The sequence below is a fragment of the Geotrypetes seraphini genome, chromosome 11 (genome assembly GCF_902459505.1).
Source record: "Geotrypetes seraphini chromosome 11, aGeoSer1.1, whole genome shotgun sequence".
Taxonomy (NCBI): domain Eukaryota; kingdom Metazoa; phylum Chordata; class Amphibia; order Gymnophiona; family Dermophiidae; genus Geotrypetes; species Geotrypetes seraphini.
In genome coordinates, this window is record NC_047094.1 from 34,448,255 (window position 1) to 34,474,680 (window position 26,426).

A 26,426-nucleotide genomic window follows, 5' to 3' on the forward strand; every position below is an offset into this window, starting at 1 on the left:
CTCTCGCCTCTGCCCCTCACTCTCGCCTGCCCTGCTTCTCCGATTCCTTCCTTCTACCTTCTTTTCTCCTCTCTCAGCTCCTCTTCGCCTGCCTCCCGACTTGCTTCTGCCTGCCCTGCTAACTGGGCTCTGGTGTTATCGCGCCGTTGGCTCCTCCCCTTTTAAGGGGGAGCTTCGGATCGGTGCCTGGCTGACGTCAGAGGGGTGGGCGGAGCTAGCTCTCGCCTCTGCCCCTCACTCTCGCCTGCCCTGCTTCTCCGATTCCTTCCTTCTACCTTCTTTTCTCCTCTCTCAGCTCCTCTTCGCCTGCCTCCCGACTTGCTTCTGCCTGCCCTGCTAACTGGGCTCTGGTGTTATCGCGCCGTTGGCTCCTCCCCTTTTAAGGGGGAGCTTCGGATCGGTGCCTGGCTGACGTCAGAGGGGTGGGCGGAGCTAGCTCTCGCCTCTGCCCCTCACTCTCGCCTGCCCTGCTTCTCCGATTCCTTCCTTCTACCTTCTTTTCTCCTCTCTCAGCTCCTCTTCGCCTGCCTCCCGACTTGCTTCTGCCTGCCCTGCTAACTGGGCTCTGGTGTTATCGCGCCGTTGGCTCCTCCCCTTTTAAGGGGGAGCTTCGGATCGGTGCCTGGCTGACGTCAGAGGGGTGGGCGGAGCTAGCTCTCGCCTCTGCCCCTCACTCTCGCCTGCCCTGCTTCTCCGATTCCTTCCTTCTACCTTCTTTTCTCCTCTCTCAGCTCCTCTTCGCCTGCCTCCCGACTTGCTTCTGCCTGCCCTGCTAACTGGGCTCTGGTGTTATCGCGCCGTTGGCTCCTCCCCTTTTAAGGGGGAGCTTCGGATCGGTGCCTGGCTGACGTCAGAGGGGTGGGCGGAGCTAGCTCTCGCCTCTGCCCCTCACTCTCGCCTGCCCTGCTTCTCCGATTCCTTCCTTCTACCTTCTTTTCTCCTCTCTCAGCTCCTCTTCGCCTGCCTCCCGACTTGCTTCTGCCTGCCCTGCTAACTGGGCTCTGGTGTTATTCACACAAAGACCCGACACGTGCGTGTTTCGGACGCCAGGCCTGCCTCAGGGGTCTAATCCTTAATGCGGAGCACTGTATTGCTGTTATCCTCCAATCAGCTGTGTGTAAGACCCCCAGAGGCAGGCCTTACGGCTGAAACACGTACGTGTCGGGTCTTTGTGTGAATAAAAAGATTGAGCATCTTTTGGTTTTCTTTGCTCTACTTTAAGGAGGTATAATCTCCTGTTTGGGGGTATATTGATCGTTTGCATATGTTCTTGGGCCCTGAGTCTATAAACGGCACCTAGCTTCTAGGCATCATTCAACATAGTTATCAATCAGCCGCTAGATGCCTTAATAAAATTTAATCTAGCAGTGTCTAAGCATTCTTAAGCGCTGGTAGACGTTGAATCCTTAGGTCCACTGTCATTTAGATCAGGGTTTTCTTGGCCTAAGTGAGCGTTCTTAAGGTAGGCGCCTAGTGGCTCCTAAGTCTTTCCGCACCCAAACTCCTCTCTAAATCTGCCCCTAACCACAACTACTTTTCATGTAGGCACTGGTGGGCGACTTGGTGTAGATCTTGGTGCCTAACAGCAAGTTAATCATTTTTAAATTGTTTTTATAAGGGTACTGTCAATTATCAGCACTGATTGAACCATTTTTTTTTTTTTTTTTAAATTAAGGGGGTCTTTTACTAAGGCGCGGTAGCTGATTTCGCGCGCGCTGGCGCAGTGCTTAAAGCTACGGCCTCAGCACCCTGGGGTTGTAGGTTCAAACCCACGCTGCTCCTTGTGACCCTGGGCAGGTCACTTAATCCCCCCAGTGTCCCAGGTACATTAGGTAGATTGTGAGCCCGCCGGGACAGACAGGGAAAAATGCTTGAGTACCTGAATAAATTAATGTAAACTGTTCTGAGCTTCCCTGGGATAACAGTACAGAAAATTGAATAAATACATAGTGTGAAAAGTTTCAGCCTCTGATAACCAGAGCTGATATTGTGACATCACAATGCCTCATTCCACCAATGCCTAAGAGCCAACCTCATCAGTGATGTCACAATGGCTTGATTGTCCTGTACTTGGCTCACTTTTACTACCTTTTGATTTCTAGAGTGGTGCAGTGGTTAACGCTACAGCCTCAGCACCCTGGGGTTGTGGGTTCAAACCCATGCTGCTCCTTGTGACCCTGGGCAAGTCACTTAATCCCCCCAGTGCCCCAGGTACATTAGGTAGATTGTGAGCCCGCTGGGACAGACAGGGAAAAATGCTTGAGTACCTGAATAAATTCATGTAAACCGTTCTGAGCTCCCTTGGGAGAACGGTATAGAAAATGGAATAAATAAATAAATAATTATATTCTATGGACGCTTTAGCATTTAGCGCGTGCTAAATTGGGTAGCACGCCTTAGTAAAAGACCCCCCCTAAGTTGAGCGCCTAAATAAGCTAAGAGCGCTGATCTGTGCGCCTAACCGTACGCGTCTTTTATAGAATCAGCTTGGTGTCTAAAAATAGGTGCATTGTTAGAATTAACCCTTCATATGCTAAGGGGCCCGTTTACCAAACTGCAGTAAAAAGTGGCCTTACCTAGGTCTTTCCTGTGCGCTAAGGCCATTTTTACTGCAGGGGTAAATGGCTGAATTTCCAACTTTTCCTATTAATAATCACATGCTAATTTTCTCGTTGGCATGTGGCCATTAGTGTGTGATCCCCTAATGCCTCCTATTCTGTAGGTGCCAGGGACTTGCGCAAAAAAACCCTGGGTTAGTCAGCACATGGAAATGCTGATATGCTGATTTGCACAGATGTGCCCCCCCCCCCTCTCTATCCCCCTGACACCTCCCTTCCACAAAAAAAAAATATTTCAGCATGCAGTCCGCACATGTCAAAATTACCACGGGATGTCTCGGTGCAGCCCATGCTAAGCCGTTTTAAGTTGTGGTAAAAGGGCCTGTAAGTTTGCTCCTACTCTTGGGACCGGTGTCAGGTCAAAAGCGCGCCGGGATAAAGGCGCGCGCAGACAATTGTGCGCATTGCGGAGGCGCGCGCCACAGAAAATTACAGGCTCCAATGGGAGGAGCGTGGGGGGAACCCCCCCACTTTACTTAATAGAGATCGCGCCGCGTTGTGGGGGGCGTGGGGGGTTGTAACCCCCCACATTTTACTGAAAACTTCACTTTTTCCCTGTTTTTAGGGAAAAAGTTAAGTTTACAGTAAAATGTGGAGGGTTACAACCCCCCACAACGCTGGCGCGATCTCTATTAAGTAAACTGGGGGGCTCCCCAACAAAACCCCCCTGTCGGAGCCCCTAAAAACTGTAATTTTCTTCGGCGCACGCCTCCGTCTTGCGCTCAGTTGTTGGCGCGCGCCTTTGTCTTTCGCGCGGTTGTCTATGAACCCTTGGGACCATATTTCATTTTGTCAGATCTAGGCACTAAACATTTAGGGCTCCTTTTACAAAGGTGCTTTAGGGCCTTAACGCGCGGAATAGCGCGCGCTAAAATGCCCCCGCACGCTAGCCGCTACTGCCTCCTCTTGAGCAGGCGGTAGTTTTTCAGGAAGCGCGCGCTAATTCGGTGCGTGCGCTAAAAACGCTAGCGCACCTTTTGTAAAAGGAGGCCCTTAAATGTTTTGAATGTCCCCCTAGCTTTGAGCTCTTGTCGATTCTGTTCTGCCTCATAATCTCAGCCTGCTGCCTTGCAAGTGAAGCTTTTAATCATGTTTCTGCTTTTATTTTATTTTGGGGGGTTTTTTGTGTAAGGTTATCTTTGTTTTTTTCTCCCCCGAACTTCAAAACAGCAAAGTCAGCCCAAGAGCTCCAGCGATAAGCACCGAAGTAAGAAATGCAAAGAGCCCAAGCCGAGGGTGAAGAAACTGAAATACCACCAGTATATCCCACCGGACCAGAAGGGTGGCAAGGATGAGCCCGAGATGGACTCCAATTATGCCCGTTTGCTGCAACAGCAGCAGCTGTTTTTGCAGCTGCAGATCCTCAGCCAACAACAACAGCACTACAATTACCAGACCATCTTGCCTGCACCCCTCAAGTACGTGAAGGCTTCCTGGGTGCTTCTGTTCTGTTTGTTATCATTTTTTCTTTTACTTTATTAAAAGGCTTTTTTTTTTCTCTTCACTCTAGTATTCACAAACTGTGTGCCGAGAGGCGCCGGCTGACTGCTTACAAGACATGCCTCTCGCGGTGAGAGGCATGTCCTATATTCAGTCAGCCGACACCGGTGCCTCTCCTATCTCCACCTCTCCCTCTCCAGAACCCCACCACCGGCAGCAAAAGGAGCCACAGGGCCATGGCTGGAGCACAACCGTGCATGTTCGGACATCTACGTGATGACATTACACGTGCACGTGACATTATCATGTTGATGTCCACGCACTTCCACATGCCCTCCAGCCGTGGTCCCACACTTAGTGTGCCGTGGCTTTAAAAAATTTGTGGCACACTGCTTTAAAGCAATCTTTTGCATTGCCATTTGCATTCTTTTGCATTGTCCATTGTGTTTCTATGTTGTTCTGTGGGATTTCACGCCATTCACTCGTTCCAGTGCTAGATAGATGTACCAGACTGCATGAAGCCATTTAAAAAGAGATAAAGCATATTTCAGAATGATTACAAACTACTGAAATGATTTCAAACTCTGCTGAAAGTTGTCTACCTACCCAAAATAAAAAATTAAAATAGATCTCTTTCATTAATTTTGTGTGATCTTTAACGCCTGAAATTTTAAAGGGTTAAAGAGCAATTCTATAAAGAGGGCACCAACATTTAAAGTGCCAACACTTTTTAAAAAAATTTCTGCGCACTTTTACAACCTGTAGCAGCGAGTAATGAACCAACAGTCAAGTCTTAGTCAAATAAAAGCAATGGAGATAATGGTTATGTTTGGTTGTTGTCTGTTTATTGTTGGTTGTATTGTTAGCTAGTTTTAAGAAAAGTTTGGACAAGTTTCTGGAGGAACAGTCCATAGTCTGTTATTGAGAAAGACCTGGGGGAAGCCACTGCTTGCCCTGGATCGGTAGCATGGAATGTTGCTACTCTCTAGGATTCTAGAATCTTGCTACTCTTTGGGGATTCTGTATGGAATGTTGCTACTATTTGGGGTTCCGGAATCTTGCTTACTCTGAGATAATGGAATGTTGCTACTCCTTGGGTTTTGGCCAGGCACTAGTGACCTGGATGGGCTACTGGCTTAATGGACCATTGGTATGACCCAGTAAGGCTATTCTTATCTTCTTATGTTATACTAGTTGTTTAGCCCGTTACATTAACGGGTGCTAGCAGCCCTTCTCCCTTATTTTTACCTCCTCCCTGTCCAGCAACACCTCTCCCCCTTTCCCTGCTCCCCCCATATAGCAGTAGCCCTTCTCCTTTTATCTCCCCCTGTCCAGCAGCACCCCTCCCATTCCCTCCTCCCCCTGTCCAGCAGTAGCTCTTCTCCTTTATGTCCTGCTCCCCCTCTGTCCAGCAGTAGCCCCAGGAAAAGAGTGAGGATCACAGGACCAAAGCTTTTACTGACATCCAAGTAGGGGAAATCCACTCTCCCCACCTCCTTGCTCCTGCTGCACTTCCTCCTTGGCTATACACACGCGCGCGCGCACACTTACATACAGCTCTCCGGCTCCTCGCGCCCCTCCTCCACATTCCACTTCTTCGGCGGGGGCCAACGTTTTCTTTATTTTGTTTTCTTTTCACGTGTTCCTCCTTCATGGAAAAACAGCACTACCGGCCAACTTAGTCCCTTGCCGCCCCCTTCCCGCGCCGCACAACCACCTTTCCTTCCCTCCCTCCATCAGGTGCAGTGAATCCACCAATGTTAAAAGGAGCCACGTCGAAATCGGAGGCCTGCCACTGCCGTAGCACTTTCCCCTCTGCCTTGGCAGAGAGGAACGTGTTACGGTGGCGGCAGGGCTCCAATTTCAAAGCAGCTCCTTTTAACATAGGCGGAGTTGAACTGACCTGATGGAGGAAGGGAAGGAACGGTGGGGCAAATTTCGGCAACAGCAGGAATTGTTTGGCGGGCCAAGCACCGTGAAACTTTGTTTCTTTAGGCAGCCCCGGGGGGGGGGGGGGAGGGGTTTGAATCGTCGATGTGCAGGCCGCTGAGACGGGAGTGAGCAGTTCGGCTTCCCCTATCTGGGGAAACCGGGGAAATCGCCGTGCCGAACTCAGCTGCGCGTCGGGAGTGAGTTTTTCGACTTCCCCTATCTGGGGAAACCGCCATGCCGAACTGAGCTGCGCATGGGGCCGTAGTAAGCGCGGGGCATGCTGCAGTCTTGGCGGCCACGGACATACGGATCATGGAAGCACGCTGATAAGACTGCGCATGCGCCGCCTACGGTTTTATTATATAGATGTTTGTTTGTATGTTGTATTGTAATATGCCCATTGTATTATGTTGTTCTTTTGTTTTATTGAAATATGCGCAAAAGCCAGAATGTTTATTTATTTAATTTGTTTTCCATCTCATTCCCACCAACGAGCTCAGAACGGTTATAGGATAACATACATAAGATATAGTCAAACCATATACAGTACTCCCCCAATAGTCGCGGGAGTTCTGCGAATACGGTTTTTCATGGGGAGACTGGAGAGGGCAGCAGGAGAGGCAGGAGAGAGCAGCCGGAGCGCTGGCGAGTACAGGAAATCATTCGCTGTATGCTCCGACCGCCTCTTCCTGCACTAAGTCGGGCCTTACCAATCAGGAGCTGCATGTCAAAGCAGCTCCTGATTGGATAAGGCCCGACTTAGTGCAGGAAGAGGTGGTCGGAGCATACAGCGAATGATTTCCTGCACTCGCTGGCGCTCCGGCTGCTCTCTCTTGTCTCTCCAGCTGTCCTCTCCTTGTCGGCGGTTCGCGGTCAGAAAATACCGCGGATGACCGGGACCGCTGACCATGAACGACCGGGGGAACCCTGTATACAATACAATGTGTTTATCCTAACTAACTTGCACAAAGAATAGGCAATAGGCAGGGGATCAGTTGAAAGAGGTCAGTTTTTTTTTTGCTTTCTTAAAGTTCTGGAGTCCTTCGAGGGATCTGACCTGCAGGGGTAGTTGATTCCAGTAGTTAGGCAAGAAATGTGAGTAGGATCGTCATCTGACCGTCTGTAGTTGAGCACCAGACATGGCACCCAAATGAAATGGTCTATACGTTGAATGTGGAAGTCATAAGGCCAATAGTGCCCAATGTTTAGGTAACAAAAGAGACATCCATATAGGGACATTCCAAGTTTTCCAGGTATTTTATAAAAGGCTCACTAAAGGCTCCTTCATTTCATTTAAACTTTTTAAAACATGGCTGCTTTAGCAATGTTTAAATTAAAATTTTGTATTATATTGTAGCTTTTTGAATGCTAGATTTTATTATATTAGATTAAATTTATTATTATGCATTGTGGCCCGGATTCTCTTTACGGTGCCGATATCGGCGTTCGCCTAAAAAGCAGCCACCAATCGTGTGTCAGTCACATAATGTTGCCTTCATGAAAGATAAGCACCGGAAATGTAGACCAGGGTTTTCCAAGCCTACATTTTCGGCGCCTACTTAGGTAATTTAGGCTGCCTAATGTCACTTCTGGCGTTAGCCATGCCTACAATCGCGTTAGGTGAGCTAAAATGCCTATTTAGGCACAATTCCGGCACCGATATTTTAGGCACTGGTAGGCATCTTAAAACTCAGTTAAAAATGTCATTTAAATTGCATTTTTTTTTTTTTTTTTTTTACTGAGCTTGGGCATCTACCGTTGCCCCCAAAATCAGCGCCGTTTAGAGAATTCAGGCCGTTGTCTTTGTAAAAACATTGTACAAAGTGGTATATAAAATTAGTAATAAATTCAGTCTAATCCAAGACAAGGACGTGCAGGAATACCTATATATTTGCCACAAAAAGAGCAGCTTCACACGAGTGTATGCATGTGAGTTGTAGTACTTACACAGAGAAGACTAGACTCTGTATATGGTCACTGAAAAAAGTTAGCACCAAGGACTATTCTATAAATGGTTCTCTGAGTTGGGTGCCATTCATAAAACTGTGTGTAGCGCTGGGATCTGTGTCCAACTTTATCTGACATGTAAATTAGGTACAGATCTAGTATGGCTATTCTTATGCACTTATATGTGCCAAGTAGAGGACAATCAAGCCATTGTAACATCACCGATGAGGTTGGCTCTGAGACACTGGAATGAGTCATTATGACATCACAATCTCTGCTCTGGAATGTTGCTCTCATTGGGGTTCCGGAATCTTGCTATTCTTTGAGATGCTGGAATGTTGCTAAACCTTGTGTTTGTATACCGCATCATCTCTACATTTGCAAAGCTCGACACGGTTAACAAGGGTTAGGGTAGAAAGGAACTCCAGTGAAAGGAAAAGACAAAATGAAGAGAAAATTTAGGACAGAGTAACCAGAGAGAGGAAGAGTTACATTTTTGAAAATAACCAGGTTTTCAGATGTTTACGGAAGATTTGGAGGGAGCTCAGATTCCTAAGAGGGGAGGTAAGATTGTTCCAGAGCTCATTGATTCTGAAAGGGAGGGAGGAACCTAGTTTTCCTACAAGGGAAACGCCTTTTCGAGAGGGAAAGGAAAGTTTCAGTTTTTGGGTAGATCTGGTGGAATTGGGGTTAGAGGAATTCCAAGAAAGAGGAATAAAAGGGGGGAGAATGCCGTGTAGGATCTTGAAAGTAAGGCAGGCACATTTGAAGTGGACTCTGGAGATTATCGGGAGCCAGCGGAGCTTGGACAAAAGTGGTGAGACGTGGTCGAATTTGCTTTTTGCGAAGATAAGCTTAGCAGCGGCATTTTGAATCCGCTGGAGTCTTTGAAGGTTTTTCTTTGTTAGGCTTAGGTAGATAGAGTTGCAGTAGTCCAGTCTGGAAAGGATGGTGGATTGGACAAGGACGGCAAAGTGTTTTTGATGGAAACAGGTTCTCACTTTCCTTAGCATGTGAAGGCTGAAGAAACATTTTTTTATTAGGGAGTTGAGGTGATCGTTGAAGGAAAGTGTAGAGTCAATGATGACTCCCAGAATTTTACTTGAGTATTCAAGATGCAGGGTGGGGCCAGAGGACAGTGGGATGGAGGTGGGCAGTTGGTCCAGTTTTGGGCCGAGCCAGAGAAGTTTTGTTTTGGATTCGTTCAGTTTCATCTGCACAGTGTGGGCCCAGGATTGAAGGTTCGATATACATGAGGATATGTTCGCAGAGAGGTTGGTGAGGTTCCGGTCGGTCTTGAGGAGAACAAAGATGTCATCTGCGTAAGTGTAAAGTGTTTCAAGTGGGGAGAGATGGAGGAGTTTAAGGGAGGACATGTAAATGTTGAAGAGGATAGGAGAGAGAGGTGAGCCTTGTGGGACTCCACATATCGGGTTCCAGGGGGAGGAAGAAGTGCCCTTCATGTTGACTGTGTAGGAGCGGGAACGTAAGAACTTCGAGAACCAGTCAAGGAATGTGGAGTTAATGCCTATCTCGGTGAGTTGGTAAATTAGGATATCATGATGGACGACATCAAAAGCTGCAGAGAGGTCGAATTGAAGAAGGACGGCGAACTTGTTGTGAGAATGGAGATGTTGAACTTTTGAGATTAAGGAGGCCAGAAGGGATTCGGTGCTGAAGTTGGGACGGAAGCCGTATTGGTAGGGTAGAAGAATAGTGAATTTTTCAAGGTAGGAAGATAGTTGAGTGGATATGATGGATTCTAGTATCTTGGTAAGGAGAGGAATGTTTGTTATTGGACGGTAGCTGGTGTAAGGATTGTTAGTGGCCCCCACAATATATGGTTGGTGGGGTCACTTGAGAGGCGCCCTTACAAACGCCAGGTCCCAGGTTCAGTTCCCTCACAGATGATTCACCAGGAGTAGAATCAAATACGAAACACAGCCAGAGGTGGTTGCATAAAGAATATATTATAGAAATAGGCTTACAGAAAAGTAGTATTCATAGGCATTACAACAATTAAGCATTGCAATTAAGTAGAGAGCAAAGCAGTTTCCCTGCCTTACATAGTTCAGAAACAAAGAGACAGAGAGTCTGAAGTTCTAGGGAGAGCCAGAGAGAGAGAGAGAGAGAAAGGGGGATGGGGTGAAAGTCTAAGTTTCGGGTTCCAGAGATCTGCCATAGAGAGAGAGAAAGAAAGAAAGAAGAAGAGAGCCAAGACCCAAGAGAAGAGAGGGGGGTGATGCTGCCAGGGGGATTTTATAGCTTGGAATCTTATTCTGAATATAGAAACTATTGAGCTTCAATAGAAGTTAAATCTCCCCCTCCTTAGTAAACTTGTGCTAGACAGCCGAAGAATAGGCTATGGTCAAATGTAATTTCCAGTATGCCTCTGACAATAGTTTCTGATTAACTTTAGTTATCTGTGCACCTGGACCCATTGTCCCAAGCACCCTCTTAATCAGACATTAACACATTAAAACCTTTTAGCTAATCATGATTTAATCAGGGCTACTTAAAACCATCTTTTCGGGCGATATGAAACAGTGTGCCTTCACTCTATCTACATTCACATGCCAAAGTCAGATTGATATAGTTTCCCATAGGCCTTTGCTGACATCAGTTATGCCAACTGAAAATGCTGAATGCCAGCAATAGCTATGCTGACAGCTGGATGGTGTGAAGGGGTCTAGATCAGGTTTTTTCAGTAGTGGGGTTAAGGAGATATGGCCCATTTCTGGGGAGAATAGATCCGAATGGAGGGCGGAATTTATGAGAATGATAAGAGATGAGATGGCCTGAGGGGGAGTGTTCTCGTAAAGGTAGGCGGGGAATGGATCAAAGGTACAGTTGCAGGATTTCAATTTGAAGCAGAGATTATGGACCAGGGATTCAGAAACTAGTTTGAAGGAAGACCAGGATCTGTCGGCTAGGATGGGGTAGGAGTCTATTGGGATAGGATTGGGGTCAATTGGAATCAGAGATTTGTAGGAGATTGCAGGTGGGAAGGAGCGTCTCAAGGTGGAGACCTTATCGCTGAAGAACTTTGCTAGAGAATTGGCTGAGGTGGAGGAGGGGAGGATGGAGTCATTTTTGGAGGTTAAGGAATGCCAGATGTTAAATAATGTGCTACTCTGGTTGTTGGATTTGGAGATTTTGTCACCGTAGAAGTTTTTCCTTGCTTTTTTTAGAACAGTATTGTAGAATTTAATATTGACCCTCCAGGAGTGTCTGTCTGTAGGGGATTTAGATTTTTTCCATTTTCGTTCCAGAGCTCGGCATTTCTATTTCAGTTCTCTGTGGTATGGGAGGTACCAAGGGGCCTTACGGGAATAGGAGATGGTTTTAGTGGAGAGAGGGGCGAGGGAATGGAAGGTGGACTCGGAGAGGGCGACCCAGTTTTACCAGTTAGTTTCTGGTTCTGCTGGTTAAGGGATGGGGGAAAATTGGTCCAGAACAGATTGTTCGAGATTTTTTTTCAGAAGGTAATAGAATTTGAGGTGCGGGATGGGGGCCTAAAATGTGACATGAAGATTGGGAGACAGAAAGCCCCTAGGAAGTGGTCGGACCAGGGGACGATTTCTCAGTGAATGTCGTCGGTTGAGGTTTTGTGGGTAGTGAGATCTAGAAAATTGATGAGGTCTAGTGTGTGGCCTTTTTCGTGGGTTGGGGAGTGTGGTGGGGGGAAAGCCTAAAGAGGAGAGGAAGCTATTAAATTCAATTGCATCCTTGCTGGTGACATTGTCAAGGTGGAGATTGATGTCTCCGATGATAATCTTTGAAATTTGAGGAAGGCGTTTGTTATGGTTTCAAAGACGAGTTCGGAGGAAGTGTTCCAAGGGGTAGGTGGGCGGTATAGAAGCAGGATACCCAGTGGATGAGGGTGGAGTTCAAGAACCTGTAAATGAACTGGGGGTCCAAAAAATCCTATGCAACAAGAAAAACCAAGTTTGTCTCATAGATGCTGACGCTGTATATTTTAACCTCCAAGTCCAAATTCATGGCCATTGAGATGCAGAAATAGACTGTTTTATCTCGATGCTCCAAATGTCTCTAAGACTATTTTGGAGGGTTTTATTCAAAATTTCTGAAATTAATTTATACCAGGAAATACTTTATTAAGTCAATAATAAGAATGCCATAAAAATACATTCAGTTATACTCATATCAAGATGGACATTATACTATAGATTGAGTCTATTTTTATGACATTCTTATTATTGATTTAATAAAGTACAGTAAAACATTGGATTGCAACTTCATAAACAAGCAATGTCTTGTAATACAAGTACATACAGTATACACGCATCACATCATCACAACTGAGCCGATGGTTCTTCTCTTTCTGACGCTGCAAGACTGTAATGACTGTTCTAAACGAGCGAGATCTTGCAATACAAGTACATACAGCATGTTGTATTAAAGTTTTTGGGTTGTGGAACGAATTGTTCGAATTTCCATTATTTCCTTTGGGGCAATTTGCTTTAATATACGAGTGCTTTGGATTAAAAGCATGCTTCTGGAATGAATTATGCTCACAAACCAAGGTTTTACTGTACGTCCTTGGTTCATATTGTAACATCTTTTGCCTCTTGTTTCTGGGTTTCTGCGATATTATTGAGGCAAAATTCTTCTTTCCCTTTCTTGTTTGAACTTGAAACCTCACATTTTTTTGGCTTTTTGAGGTTGCTTTTAAGGCTGGAGAGAGAAGTATATTTACCCCCCTCTCCTCAAATACCTAGGTCCAAATGAGCAGTTAGCTCACACTTGTGCAAGTTTCAGTGTCAACCAAGCATACCATTCCATACCATGCCATATTGTTTCTTATACCCCACAAATGTCAACTGGGAATCATTTTGGCTTACATAAGATTAATGTGGTTGGCAACATAGACATTATGAATCATAGCAAGACTGTAATGAAAACAGATGCGTTTTTAGCACCTTCCTAAACTGGAGATAGGATATAGGAGACGTAAGCAGGTTGGGAGCCAGTTCCAAATTTTGGGGCCTTGAAACTCGAAGGTGGATTTGAAGAGTGATTTCCTCCAATGCATTGGGCCTCAATTAAACACTTTGTGGACTGTTGTTACTTATGGGTGAAGTTGGGCAGAGGTTTTAGCTTGGTCCTACTTGGTCCACACGAAGGGCTGTACAAAGGGCCCTTTGGCAGGGCCCTTCGGCCTGGCCCGCCGATGGTGCAGGCCCACCTGGCACGCTGCCCTTTAAAGGGCTGCTTAATCAGACCCAGGAAGTAGTAGGTGGGGTCTCGGTTCAGCTGAGTATCCTCAGGTGGAGAGAGGAGGGACAATCAGCTGACTCTTTTCCTCCTCTCTCTGCCGGAGCCAAAATAAGCCATGCCATTTCCAGGCAGTGAACAAAAGAGAAAAAAATAACACACTTGAGCAGTGATATGGAAATGCCTCTTATTTATTTATTTTATTTAAAAAACTTCTGGTCTACCTATTAACTAGGCGGATTACAAGTTCACATATATAATATAAAAGATATATTTAAAATATACCAAATTCTAGCATCTATGCACAATTGAAAAGCATCAATGCCCAGATCAATTTTGATCATTTTGAGAGAACTACTAATATCTTCATTACTTGTAAAAACCTTTAACAAATAGATGAGCTTTTAACAATTTTTTTTGAAGGACCCTAATTTAGAACACAACCTCAGTGAGCCCTTCAGTGCATTCCAAAGCCTCCAACAACCGAGATAGCTGCCGTCTAGGTCTTTTTATAATGCACATCATGAGTTTGTTCAAGGGACAGTCTCATGGCTAATTTTTCCGTTGTAGCTCCAACCTTATGGAACGCCATGCCACCTCAACTCCGCCTCGAAAATTCACTCGATAAATTTAAGACTAAACTAAAAGCGTTCTTATTCCAAGACGCATACCATAGCGTCTAAATATTTCCTTTCCAACAGCCCGCAAAATAAACACAAACTGCTTTTAAGAAGTGATCCCCATTCCTGGTGTTTTATCCTCCCCCCCTCTTCCCTATATTTAATTTGTTTTTAATGATGTAATTATTAACTTTTCCCTCCCCTTTCCCCTCAAGCTCATGACTGTATATGTAATTTGTCTATTTAATGTTCACATTTCCCCCCCCTTACAAAAATTTATTTTAACCTTTCATTTTTAGCATTGTAAACTGGCCAGGTGCACGTTGATGGTCATTATATTAAAATTAATTAAACTTGAAACTTTTGGCATATATCTTCTTAGTGCCTCTACCAGGTACCTTGGCGCTTCCCTGTAGAGTACATGATGTATTAGGTCAAAATTGCATCATTGACTCGTAATGACATCACAGGCTGTTCATCCTCTCTTTCTAAATGCCTTACTGGGCTGACTGGCTGGGCCATTTAGGTCTATATTTACTCTCATTTCATGCATTGCTGTGTTGTTTGGGGTTGGTTTACATATTCTGTTTTTCTCTGTAGGCCATTGAATGACAAACCAAATAATAATGGAAACACAACCATAAACACTTCAATCAACAGCACTTCTGTGGTGTTAGGCAACACAAACAGACAGAATAACATCCCTTGCAGAAAACCAGGACCATTGTCTTCCAACCTGGATGACATGAAGGTAATAACCCAAATACTGACAGCTGGGAAGGGCAAGGTTTAAGTGCCAATATAGTCTTCTATTGGCTATTGTGAACTAAATTCTCTTGCATTAATGTGCCATTGATGTTATTGGTGTATCTTCCAATGGGTACTTAATTTAGCCTTTTCACATGGGTTACTGGGCGCTGCATTCTTGACTTCTGAGCTTTTTGTGTCTTAAAAGAACATAAGAATTGCCATACTGGGACAGACCAAAGGTCCATCAGGCCTAGTGTCCTGTTTCCAGCAAAGGCCAATCCAGGTCACAAGTACCTGCCTGGCAAGATCCCAAGGAGAAAAACTGATTTTATGCTGCTTATCCCCAAGCCGTCTTAATAATGGTTTATGGAGTTCACTTTTAGAAAATTATCCAAATCTTTTTTAAACCATGCTAAGCTAATCACTTTCACCCTTCCAACCAGCTATAACAGCCCCCCTCCCAAAACCCACAATCCTCTTCCAAACTTCCCCCCCCCTTACCTTATATAGAAGAACGGTAAGGAGGATGCCCACTCCCTCCTGCTAGTAGGCCTGCCTCTTCAAAATGGTGGGCCTTGCCCTTCTTGGTGCATCTTGGGATGCACTGGAAGAGACCTAAGACCATGATTGGCTCAGGCATTCTAAGGCCCAGGATGCATTGGAAAGGGGAAGGCCTCCATTTTGAAGAAGTGGGCCTGCCGGCAACAGGGAGTAAGCAACCCTCATGTTGTTCTTCTATATAAGGTAGGGGGAGGGGGTTTGGATGAGGGTTGTGGGTTTCAGGAGGGGGGCTGTTATAGCTAGTTGGAAGGGTGGGAGGGAAGCTCAGACCCTTGAGCTGAATGGGACTGTGCCTGGGTCCTTTAGGGGGCCAGCCTGGCCCAGCCCACTAGACTACCAGGGATTTCTTTTGGGTGAGGGCTTCCCCTGCCGGCTCTGGAGCCCCAGATGATCAGGGCTTCCCCTACTGACAGAGTCGCAATCAGCTGATCATGGCTTTACTGGCAGGGAAAGCCCTGATCAGTTGGGACTCAGGAGCTAGCAGGGGTAAGCCAGCAGCTGCTGTGCTCCCCTCTGCCGTCTCTCCAGAGCTGCCATCAGCTGGGCAGAGTGGAGAGCAGCGGCTGCAGGTAAGCAGGAGGTATTGTGCCTAGCGATTGTTCTTCTGAGAAGGCGCCAGACACAGCTCCTCCCCCTTTTACCTGCGATACTCCACAGGAATAGCATGCACATCATTTGCATGCTATTTTGCTGAGCATCCCCAGTTTTTGTTTTGTTTTTTTAATTGCTCCTATCACGGTATTTTTTTTACTTTGCTGGAGCTTTGTGCATCCAGCCCTTAGTAAATCAAGCCCTTTGGAGGTAATTCTGTAAATAAGGTGCTTACCAGATATACTCATATTCCAAAACAATGACAAATATGTATACCAGTGGTCTCAAACTCGTGGCCCAGGGGCCACATGCAGCCCGCCAGGTACTATTTTGAGGCCCTCGGTATGTTTATCATAATCACAAAAGTAAAATAAAACAGTTTCTTGATCATATGTCTCTTCAGCTGTAAATTACAATTTTATTGTTAAGTCTTAGCAAAAAGGAAAGATTTATAAACTATAAAGAGTTTTACCTCATGCAAAATTGTCATTTCTTTAATAAGACATTAACTATTTTTTCTGAGGCCCTCCAAGTACACACAAATCCAAAATGTGGCCCTGCGAAGGGTTTGAGTTTGAGACCACTCATGTATACGCATATGTACATTTATGCCAAATATGTGCTATTCTGTACACCGATATTGATAATGCATTTTTTATGACTGGGCATACACATGAGCAGTGCACAAATTTAAATGCTATAAGTTATGCACATATCACTGGAACTAAGGCACGCACACTTAGGCCAGCTCTATGGTTGCCATTAGTGCTTATGCCTAAGTTAAATATGCGTATCTCATTTGTTACATTACTTTCCTTGATAGAATACTAGACACTTACCCCTGAATTCTATATCTGTTTCTTTGAGTTGCGCATGCAAATTTGGACGTATACCCAGTTTGCACATGCAACTTACTTGAATAACGAGCCAATTAGCAATGATAAATGGCATCCCAAACAAGAAAATTATCAATGCTAATTGGATTTATTTAAAAGCTAAGCATGTGCATGTAAGTGTGGGATCCACACCTAAATTAAATGCGCAAGTCCAAAAAAGGTCATGGGCGAATCAGGGGTGTTTCTAGAATTTATGTGTGCAATTATAGATTAAGGGGGATCTACGCCTAATAAAGGCATGAGAATTTGGACATACCTAAAGTTAGGCATGGTTCCCAGGTGTGAATGCTATTCTATAAACTACACCTAACTTTAAACACCGTATATAGAATAGCGCTCAGAATTTTTTTTTTCGGTACCAGTTTTTTAATTCCCTATATCAAATCGTTCTTATGTACTGTCCTTTATAGAATAGGCTTCTATCAGGTGCCTTGTTATAGAATAATCCTCTTTACCCCTAATTTTAGAAAGTTGTATGCTCAAATTAAATTACACGCATGACTTATGGAATAAGGCCAGCCCAGACTTACAACAAGGAAGTACTTCTCGCAGGACATATTTCACTTATTATAGTGCACCTGTGAATTTGTCATTGGTTCTTTGAAGTGGTCATTTATTTATTTATTTAAACATTTTTATTTTGCTGTAAGCCTAAGCGGATTAAAGAAAAATTCCCTCCAGAACGTATAATTTAATTTGGTATAGTCTTTCCAATTTTGAGTGATTTGTTGCATGGCGACTCCTGTCAATATTAATAGCAGCTTGTTATTATTTGCTGAGATCGGACTCTGAGTTCTCATTGCAGTGCCAAATAGTATGGTAGAGTCCTACATGATTTTCTAGTAATTTGTTAATTTGGGGCCAAATCAGATTCCAAAAGGCATTTACACAGGGACAAAAAAAAATTAAGTGATCTAACGTCCCTATTTCTATTTTACAATGCCAGCATCTATTGGATCTAGTATTATCTATCTTTTGCATATCTGTCTGTCATATCTACAAAATGGAAAAAGTATTAGCATTACAACATGGGAATCTTCATAATTTCAAGAAAATTTGGCAACCATTGACTAATTATTCTAATGATTAGACTTCTTAGCACATTTGCAGTACTTATATAGGAATGGGGTGGGTTATGCATAATTTTTGGAAACATTAATTGTAAAAATGGGGAGGGATTTATAACTTTTGATTATATATAATTTATAAAAATATACTGTTTATAAATTAAGTTGAATTAATGATAGATACAATGATATATAGTAATTAATTATATTACTTGTGATTCAATTGTTGTAAAAATGGAAATTTAATAAATAAAAATTTAAAAAAAAAAAAAAGAAAAATTCCCTAGTTGTCTGTGGTGAACGGGGGACATGTGTTATGCCACCATACAGGGAAAAAAAGATCAGTGTGAAGACCCGCTGATGTATCCTAATAATGTGATTATTCTAGATAAAATAAATAAAAAATAATTTATTTGCATGAATGTGCTCTCTTATTCTTTTCTAGGTAGCTGAACTGAAGATGGAGTTAAAATTAAGAGGGTTGCCAGTGTCGGGCACTAAAACGGACCTTATCGAGCGCCTGAAACCATACCAAGATTGCCATAACAATAGTGCTACTACTGGAAACGCCACTGCAACAACCGCCTCCACAGTTGCCACCAGTTGTGCAGGAGAATTAACTGTAGCATTCCCTATTGCAGCCCTAAATAGTTCTGTAATTGCCTCCTTGCCCATGGACACGTCGTCTGTTGGCTCTTGCAGCAACCTGGCCAGCCGAGAGAACTCCATTTCCCCTCTGCCCATGTCCCCAGCTCCATCGGAACAATCCAGCCTTAGCACCGATGACACGAACATGACAGACACGTTCACCGAAATTTTGACCATGATGTCTCCCTCCCAGTTCATGAGCAATTCCCCCTTGAGAATGAATGTCAACGAAGACAGTATGAGTGGCCCTGGCGGAAGTTTGTCGAGCATGGAACTGGATGTGGCCGAAAAGGACCGAAAGCTTCAAGAAAAGGAGAAGCAGATCGAAGAGCTGAAGAGGAAACTGGAACAAGAGCAAAAACTGGTGGAAGCCCTGAAGCTGCAGCTTGAGGTGGAAAAGCGCGTCCAGCAGCAGCAGATAATACCGTCCAACTCCGGGACTACCTTGGATCAAAACCAATTCAAGGCTAATGTCAAGGATGAAAATGCTCGTGTTGACTGTTCCAGTTCCCCGCAGTCCATAGTATTGACCAGTCATCCTCTTGGACCACCCACCATGTCCACCAGTGGCCAGAGCCATGCTGACAAACAAGCCATTGTAAAACAAGAAGCACCTTTAGCCAAAGCTGAAGAGCAGAAGGTTATCTCCCACTTTTACGTGAGTTCCCAAAGACAGCCACAGACTGCCATGGTTGCTCAGCCTCAGGCTTTACTAACTACCCAAACAGCTCAGCTGTTGCTGCCGGTATCCATCCAGGCTGGAAATGCAACCGGCTCCATGCAGCTACCAATGGTCAGTGTAAAACTGCAGGTGTGAAATTCAGCTTTTCCTTTACTTTGGTCTATTGTACTGTCTAGTTTCAGTTTATGTTATAAATTTCTGTGACATTCTGGAGGCCGAGTAGATTATGCTGGGGTAATTTTACAGTGCTTAAGTTAATATGGCAGGAAGACGCCCTTTTAAAACTTATTTTATAAAATGATCAGCATAAATTCTGCAACAATTGCACCTAGATTGAAGGCGCAGCCGACATCACGGATGTTCGAGAGCAGACGATGTAATTGCCTAATTCATGCACATAGTTTATGGAATTTGCATGGAAATTGTGTTTTCGTCTGCATGCCACCCTAACTCTTCCGTGAGTATGCCTACTATAAATGGACATGACCTGATTTTTATGAGTCTATTATGTGCCTAAAACAGCATTGGAGGCATGAGAATGATTTATAAAATCACCTTCTCTGTATCCACATCTTGTCCACAGGCTTCTCTCACTCCCAAATCCCTCAAGTCGCATATCTCTTAGAGCTATGGGAAACGTTTTCACTAAAGAAGCACAAAAAGTGATGTGTGTATATATCAAGTTTCAAGTTCAAGTTTAATGGTTCTTTTGATTAATCGCTTAATCATAATTCTAAGCAATGAACAATTTAAAATACATTCAGTGGGAAACAATACAGTACAAACTTTAAACAATAACATAGGGTTAAAAAATAGCTCATCATATTCATAACATAAGGCAAAAAGGGGATGCGAAATACAATTCAAGATAGGAAAGCAGAACAAAAAAGGAAAAGTACACGAGGGAAACAGATAAAAGCATAATATAATACAATAAAATCATGGCCTAAGGATTATTAGATTAAATACCAAAGGCATCTTTAAAAAGAAATGTTTTTAGATTACTTTTGAATTTTCCCAGATCATGCTCCTTTCGTAAATAAATTGGAAGGGGGTTCCAAGTCTGTGGAGCGGTTACCGAAAAAATAAACTGCCGTCTTGTATTGATAATCTTAAGCGAAGGAATAGTTAGTAAGTTTTGTTCATTAGATCTTAAAGCTCTGTTTGGATGGTATGGAATTAATAATTTATATATATAAGTATGTATGTATATATATATATATATACACATATATACATACTTGTGATGTATTGTCAAAGCATAGCACTTTTCACTTCAGTTTTGTTTTTTGTTTTTTTTGCTTCATCATAGAGGAATGAAGAGCATTTTCAATAGGATGTATTTTTTTTTTATGACCTATCTAGACATTTTGACCCTTAGTACATCTATCTTTTTGGGCCATTTTTGAATACAAAGTTGTCCAAATGAAAAACGTACGAAAACAAGCTATTGGGACATCCAAGCAGCCAGCATTCTTAGCAAACTGGCCACACAGACATCTGAGCAGAGCAGAGGGGCCTCTAGGGGGTACTGCAGTGAATGTCACATTTTAAAAGTCCCAGGAACACATCACTAAGCCCTCCAAAATCCACCCAAAACTTACTGTACTCACCTGTATACCACAGCAGCAGCCCTTATGCCTGCAGTTGTCTTCTTTATGTAGTTACAGTAGGTTTTGGGTGGGGTTTGAAGGGCTCACTATACAATATAAACAGGTTATAGTGACGTGTACCTGGGACTTTTAAATATGGCATTCATTGCAGTACCCCCTTGAGTGCCTTTCTGCTCTGCTCAGCTGTCTGTGTGACCATCTGAAGCTGTAAAAATGCTTCGAATGTACTGGGTTTTTCCCCACATTTTTGGATGGTGGGAGGAGGGTCGGTGACTTCTGGAGGAGTAAGGGGGGGTTGGGTATGCCTTAATCTCTCCAGTGGTCATCTAGTCAGTTTGGGTACTCTTTGACCCTTGTTTGTTTTTTTTAAAACAGGTCTAGCGCCAAACGTCTAAATGATGCCCTGGACGTTTTGTTAAAAGTTTGATTATCCCTGCAGAATGTCCAAGTCCTAGGCCCGCCCAAAACATACCTCTAAAATGCTCCCTTAAGATTGAGACGCACTGGGGACAAAACAACCAGAAAGACGTCTGGAAAGTCGGTTTCGAAAATGCCCAGTTGGACGTTTTGACTAGTCAGATGTCCAAGTGCCAGTATATGCTGTCTTTTGGGCGTCTTATCTTTTTTGAAAATGAGCTCCATAGTCAACAATTTAGTGTAATATGAATACCATCTGGATTTGTTTCTTGCCCTTGCATTTCTTCTAGAGACAAATTAGTATAAGACTTTGCATTGTACATGCGTTTTTATTTGTATAAAAGTTTTATTTAAAAAAAAAAAAATCTAATTTCCTTTGCAATTTGTGCAGCCTGTAAACCTGAAAAGCTTTTAATGCATATAAGGCTGTCCCTTCCAGCAAAACTTCCTTTTTGAAGTTAACTCCTGATTTTAAACCTCCCCTTGTTGAGTAGAGCTGTCGATTCTTGCAGGAGAATTATTGACATAGACTGCTGTGTTTGGATCTTTCAGGCTCATCCTGCAGCTGGAATTCACACCCAGATACAAGCATCTGTTCCTGCCGCCACACCCTCTTCTCCTTCTTCCTCCTCCTCCACCACGCCAAGCCTAGCGCAGACCACAGCCTCACAGATACAGAGTCCGCCACTGACACAGAACACCTTCACCCAGCACGTGCTCAATGCCAATCAACAGATCAGGAAGGTTTGTAAACCCCAAAAAGACATTATGAGGCAGAAACAGCAATATCTCCTATAGGACTTTGCATCTTATTTCTGAATGAGTCTCGGGAGGGAGGCTGAAAAGGAAAGTCAGAAAATACGTATTTCTTTTTTTTTTTTTTAATATTCTTTATTCATTTTCAAAATTACATTAAGTGTTAAATATATTCATTCAGATTAACATTAACTATATCACTTACAAACAATCATTGATATATTACATAAAAACATATCCCTTCCCTTTTCCCACCCCACCCACCTTTATATTCCATCATCATATAAAACATGTAACAATAAAATTCCCCCTTCCCTACCCCTTAAATCGATAAGTGTAAGGGAAACAATTTCAAATTAATCTTTACAATACTTTGTTAATGGTTTCCACACATCCTGAAACTTCTTAAAGTATCCCCATTGCAATGCAATAAACCTTTCCATTTTATAAATATGGCATAAAGAGTTCCACCAGAAGTTATAATTTAATCTCCTCCAATCCTTCCAATTATATGTAATTTGCTGAATGGAAACACCGGTCATTATAAGTAGTAATTTATTATTATTTGCAGGAATCTGACTCTTTGCTCTCATTTCCATACCAAATATCACACGTATTTCTTTAAGAGCATGATGTACACCTAGAATGGCTCTCTCTCGATGTGAAAACCAAACTATTGCGTAGGCATAGGTTTTTGAGGGGAGGGAGGGTATTGCTCTCCTCCAAACACTGCAGTACATAGGCATGGAGATAAGTACCCTCCCCCCATGTAGTCCGGCATCTACCCTTCTGTCTCCTCTCCGCTTCTCCTGTTGTTTAGCACTTCCTCCTCTGGCTTCCTTGTTCCTCCTTCCCCCCAGTCCATCACTCTCCCTTCAGATTAGAATTACCAGATGTCCAGGAAACCCCGGACATGTCCTCTTTTTAGAGGACTGTCCAGGTGCCCGTACGGATTTCCAAAACCTGGCAGTTTGTCTGGGGATTTGGAAGGCCCCAAGCTCAGGGCCGCATCTGGAGAGCCTCCGAGCATGCACGGAAGTGATGCGATGACATCACACCATTGCGTCGCATCCATACATGCTTTGGAGGCCCTCTAGATGCAGCCCAGACTTGGAAGAAGAGATGAGGTTTGTGTGAGGGCGGGGCTGGAGGCAGAATGGGGTGAGGCATGACAGGGCTGGGCTGGGGCCAGGATGGGGTGGGGGCCATGTGTCCAACTCTGGTAACCCTACCTCAGATGTTCTTTGTGGCCATCTGAGGGGAGGGGAAGAAAGTCCCCCCTCCTCCACCATTAAACTGAACTCCTTATCCTTTGCTACCTCCCTCCCCAAATCAAAGCAAGCATGCCTTAATTTTCTTTCGATCTTAAACAAAAGTGTGTTGTAAACTGCTTTGTTGTGCCCTTTCCAGACTATGAAAGGTGGTTTTATCAAGAACTCAGCTCAACTGAAATACGAAGGGAGCTTAGTGCAGCGTAGACGAGGGAGGGAGAGGAGGGGAGGGGAGGAAACCAGACGACGGAGTTAGGGAGGAAACCAGAGATCAGTTGGATCCTAAGAGTAGGACTGGGTAGACTGAGCAATCTTTGTTCGTCTTCTGTGTTTTCATTCTTAACAGGCCTCGTTTTTATTGATATTAGAGTTACCAAACATCTGGATTTACCCGGACTTGTTCTCTTTTTAGCGGACTGTCCAGGCATCCAGAAGACTTTTCCCAAAACCCAGCACTTTGTCCAGGTTTTGAAAAGCTTCCAGCTAGGGACCGCGTTAGGAGGGCATCTGCGCATGCAGTGATGTCATACGCATGTGTGTGATGTCATCGTGTCACATCTGTGCATGCACAGATGCCCTCCCGACACAGCTCCGAGCACGAGAAGAGGTTGGGGGTTGTCGGGGCTGGGGGCGAGGCCATGGGTCTAGATTTTACGATTGTAAAATCTGGTAGTCCTAATTGGGTATATTAATTAAACCTAGGCATAATGTGCCTGTTCAATTGGGGAAGAGGGAAAAGGGAGTTCAGTTTAATGGTGTGGGAGGGGGGACTTTCTTCCCCTCCCTTCACATGGACAAAGAAAGTCTAAGGGGAGGGTGGGACAAGAGGTGGAAATGCTGAACATGAGAGGGGTGGAGAGGAAACAGACAAATAGATGTTGGACCACATGGGGGAGGGCATTTATTTCCATGTTTATGTACGGCAGTGCTTGGAGGGGGGCAATACTCCCCCCCCCCAAAAAAAAAAAAAAATAAAAGCAATGCCTGTGCAATTAAATCTCTTTTCTCTATCCTTAATTGTGATGGTGATATTTGAAAAATTACAGGACATTTTTAAAGATATTCCTTGAAGAAAGGTTTGTTTGAAAAAAGAACAGAATATTCTCTGGTATGTTTGTCTTTGGTCTGGTGTATAATTTTGGTAAGGTAGGATTCCTGATGTACTTGCTGATAAAAGTGATTCTCTTCCTTTGAAAATATATCATTAACGTGGCAGCTGTGTAGAGGCTGCACGCCAAGCATTGGCAGGTAGCACTGCAACACATTTGCCTCTGGCTAGGATTCTTGATTTTTTGTGTGTGTGTTTTTGTTTACCACACAAGATTCTCTAATCTCCTGCTTACAGGAACACTGCAGTTTTTTCCTGTAAAAAAAAAAAAGTGCAATTAAAAATAAAAACCACTAGTATTTGGAATAGATAGTTCCTAGTAGAAAAGTTCAAGTTCAATTTATGTAATATACTGTAAATATAAAACCCGAAGGCAAATCTAAACGGTTTACAATAAAAAAAAAAATTTTTTTAAATAAAAATTAAATACTTAAGAACAGAAAGAAGACAAAATGTAAAGGAAAACAATTGAGAACATGGCGAAAGAGGGAATCAGGGATTACAATAAAAATAAGGTTGGGGAAAGGGATGAACCATGTGGTAAGGGAGGGAACAAAGAATTTAAATCTGCCCACACAGAAGAAAAGTAGCCATCAGGAGGAAGTTAAGAGCTAAAGGCCAAAGAGAAGTAGTATGCCTTTAATTGTGCCTTGTTACAAATGATTTATCTGAACAAAGGTAAAAAGGCCAAGAATTCCAGAGAGTAGGAGCCATAACACAGAATGAAGAATTCCTATGGAAATCCAGAAAAAGTTGTCTAAATGAGGGAATGATTAACAACTGCTGTTGTGAGGAGCGTAAGGTTCTGTGAGGCAAATATGGGACCAGAAGACTATATAAAAATGAGGGAAGACCACTCAAGAGAATCTGGTGGGAAAGGATATATTTAAAGGGGATGCAATATGACACCGGAAGCATGTGTTCTGATCTCAGAAGCGGTGAGATGTAGTCGAACTTAGAACAGTAATGGAGTAATCTCACTGCAGTATTCCGGACTAATTGTAGACGATGTAATTGGTATTTCAGGGAGTCCAATGAGAACAAAATTGCAATAATCAAGTTTGCTCAAAACAAGAGAATGTACAGTGGTACCTCGGTTTGCGAGTGTTTTGCAAGACGAGCAAAACATTTGCAAAATCGGTGCCTCGGAAACCGAGCATGACTCGATTTATGAGCACCCCCCCCTGCCCCGAACCGGCCCCCCCCCCCCCCGACACGATTGGGCACCCCCCCCCCGCCGCTTCTTACCCTCATCAGGGCTCTTGAAGATCTGCCTACTCGTCTGCTGGGCCTTGAGCATCTGAGCATGCTCAAGGCCTGCGAGTTCACGTTCTGAACGTGAACGTGAACTCGCAGGCCTTGAGCATGCTCAGATGCTCAAGGCCCAGCAGACGAGTAGCAGATCTTCAAGAGCCCAGATGAGGGTAATAAGCGGCGGGGGGGGGGATGTCGGATCGTGTCGGGGGGGGGTGCCCAATCGTGTCAGGGGGGTCGGTTTGAGACAGGGGGGGTGCCGGATCGCAGGGGAGGGGTGCCTGATCGCAGGGGGGGGGGCCTTCGAGGGGAGCAATGCTGGTTCTCGTGGGGGAGGGGGGGAAACGCATCAAAGCGAGTTTCATTATTTCCTATGGGGAAACTCGCTTTGATAAACGAGCATTTTGGATTACGAGCATGCTCCTGGAACGGATTATGCTCGTAATCCAAGGTACCACTGTATTAGAATACAGAGTGAACTTTGTTGAAGAAATGAACAAATGGATCGAATTTGGCGGAGAGCAAAGAAAGATGAGGAAACCAACTTAGAAATGTGTGAATGAAAGCTTAGGACAGGGGTGTCCAATGTCGGTCCTCGAGGGCTGCAATCCAGTCGGGTTTTCAGGATTTCCCCAATGAATATGCATTGAAAGCAGTGCATGCACACAGATCTCATGCATATTCATTGGGGAAATCCTGAAAACCCGACTGGATTGCGGCCCTCGAGGACCGACATTGGACACCCCTGGCTTAGGATATTATCTATTGTTGCACCCATAATTTTTGGTTTTAGATGAGAATTGTAAGGGGACTCCTTTCATAGTGAAATGTGAAGTATTTTCAGGTAAATTTTTGAAGAAATGCAACACAATTTTTTCTAATATGAATGGCTTACAACATATGTGCTGCTTCAGCTGACCACTAGATGGCAATATATGCTTAGGTCATGTTTATTAATGGAGCAATACTTTGATACCTACAAACTGATAATACTTCTGGTTTGTTTTTAATCGGGGT

The 26,426-nt window shown here is 43.9% G+C and overlaps 1 protein-coding gene across 6 annotated transcripts in view; it reads left to right on the top strand.

Annotated features, from left to right (window-relative positions):
• Positions 1–26,426, top strand: part of MRTFB (myocardin related transcription factor B) — a 350,028-nt gene that overhangs the window by 307,943 nt on the left and 15,659 nt on the right. For 3 of the 6 annotated variants that reach the window (XM_033963305.1, XM_033963307.1, XM_033963304.1), the window contains 4 exons: positions 3,789–4,036; positions 14,396–14,546; positions 18,106–19,119; positions 21,573–21,764. In XM_033963305.1, the coding sequence (XP_033819196.1) occupies positions 3,789–4,036; positions 14,396–14,546; positions 18,106–19,119; positions 21,573–21,764 (1,605 nt within the window). The remainder of the gene's footprint in view (positions 1–3,788; positions 4,037–14,395; positions 14,547–18,105; positions 19,120–21,572; positions 21,765–26,426) is intronic. The other 3 variants (XM_033963306.1, XM_033963308.1, XM_033963309.1) reach the window with 3 other exon arrangements.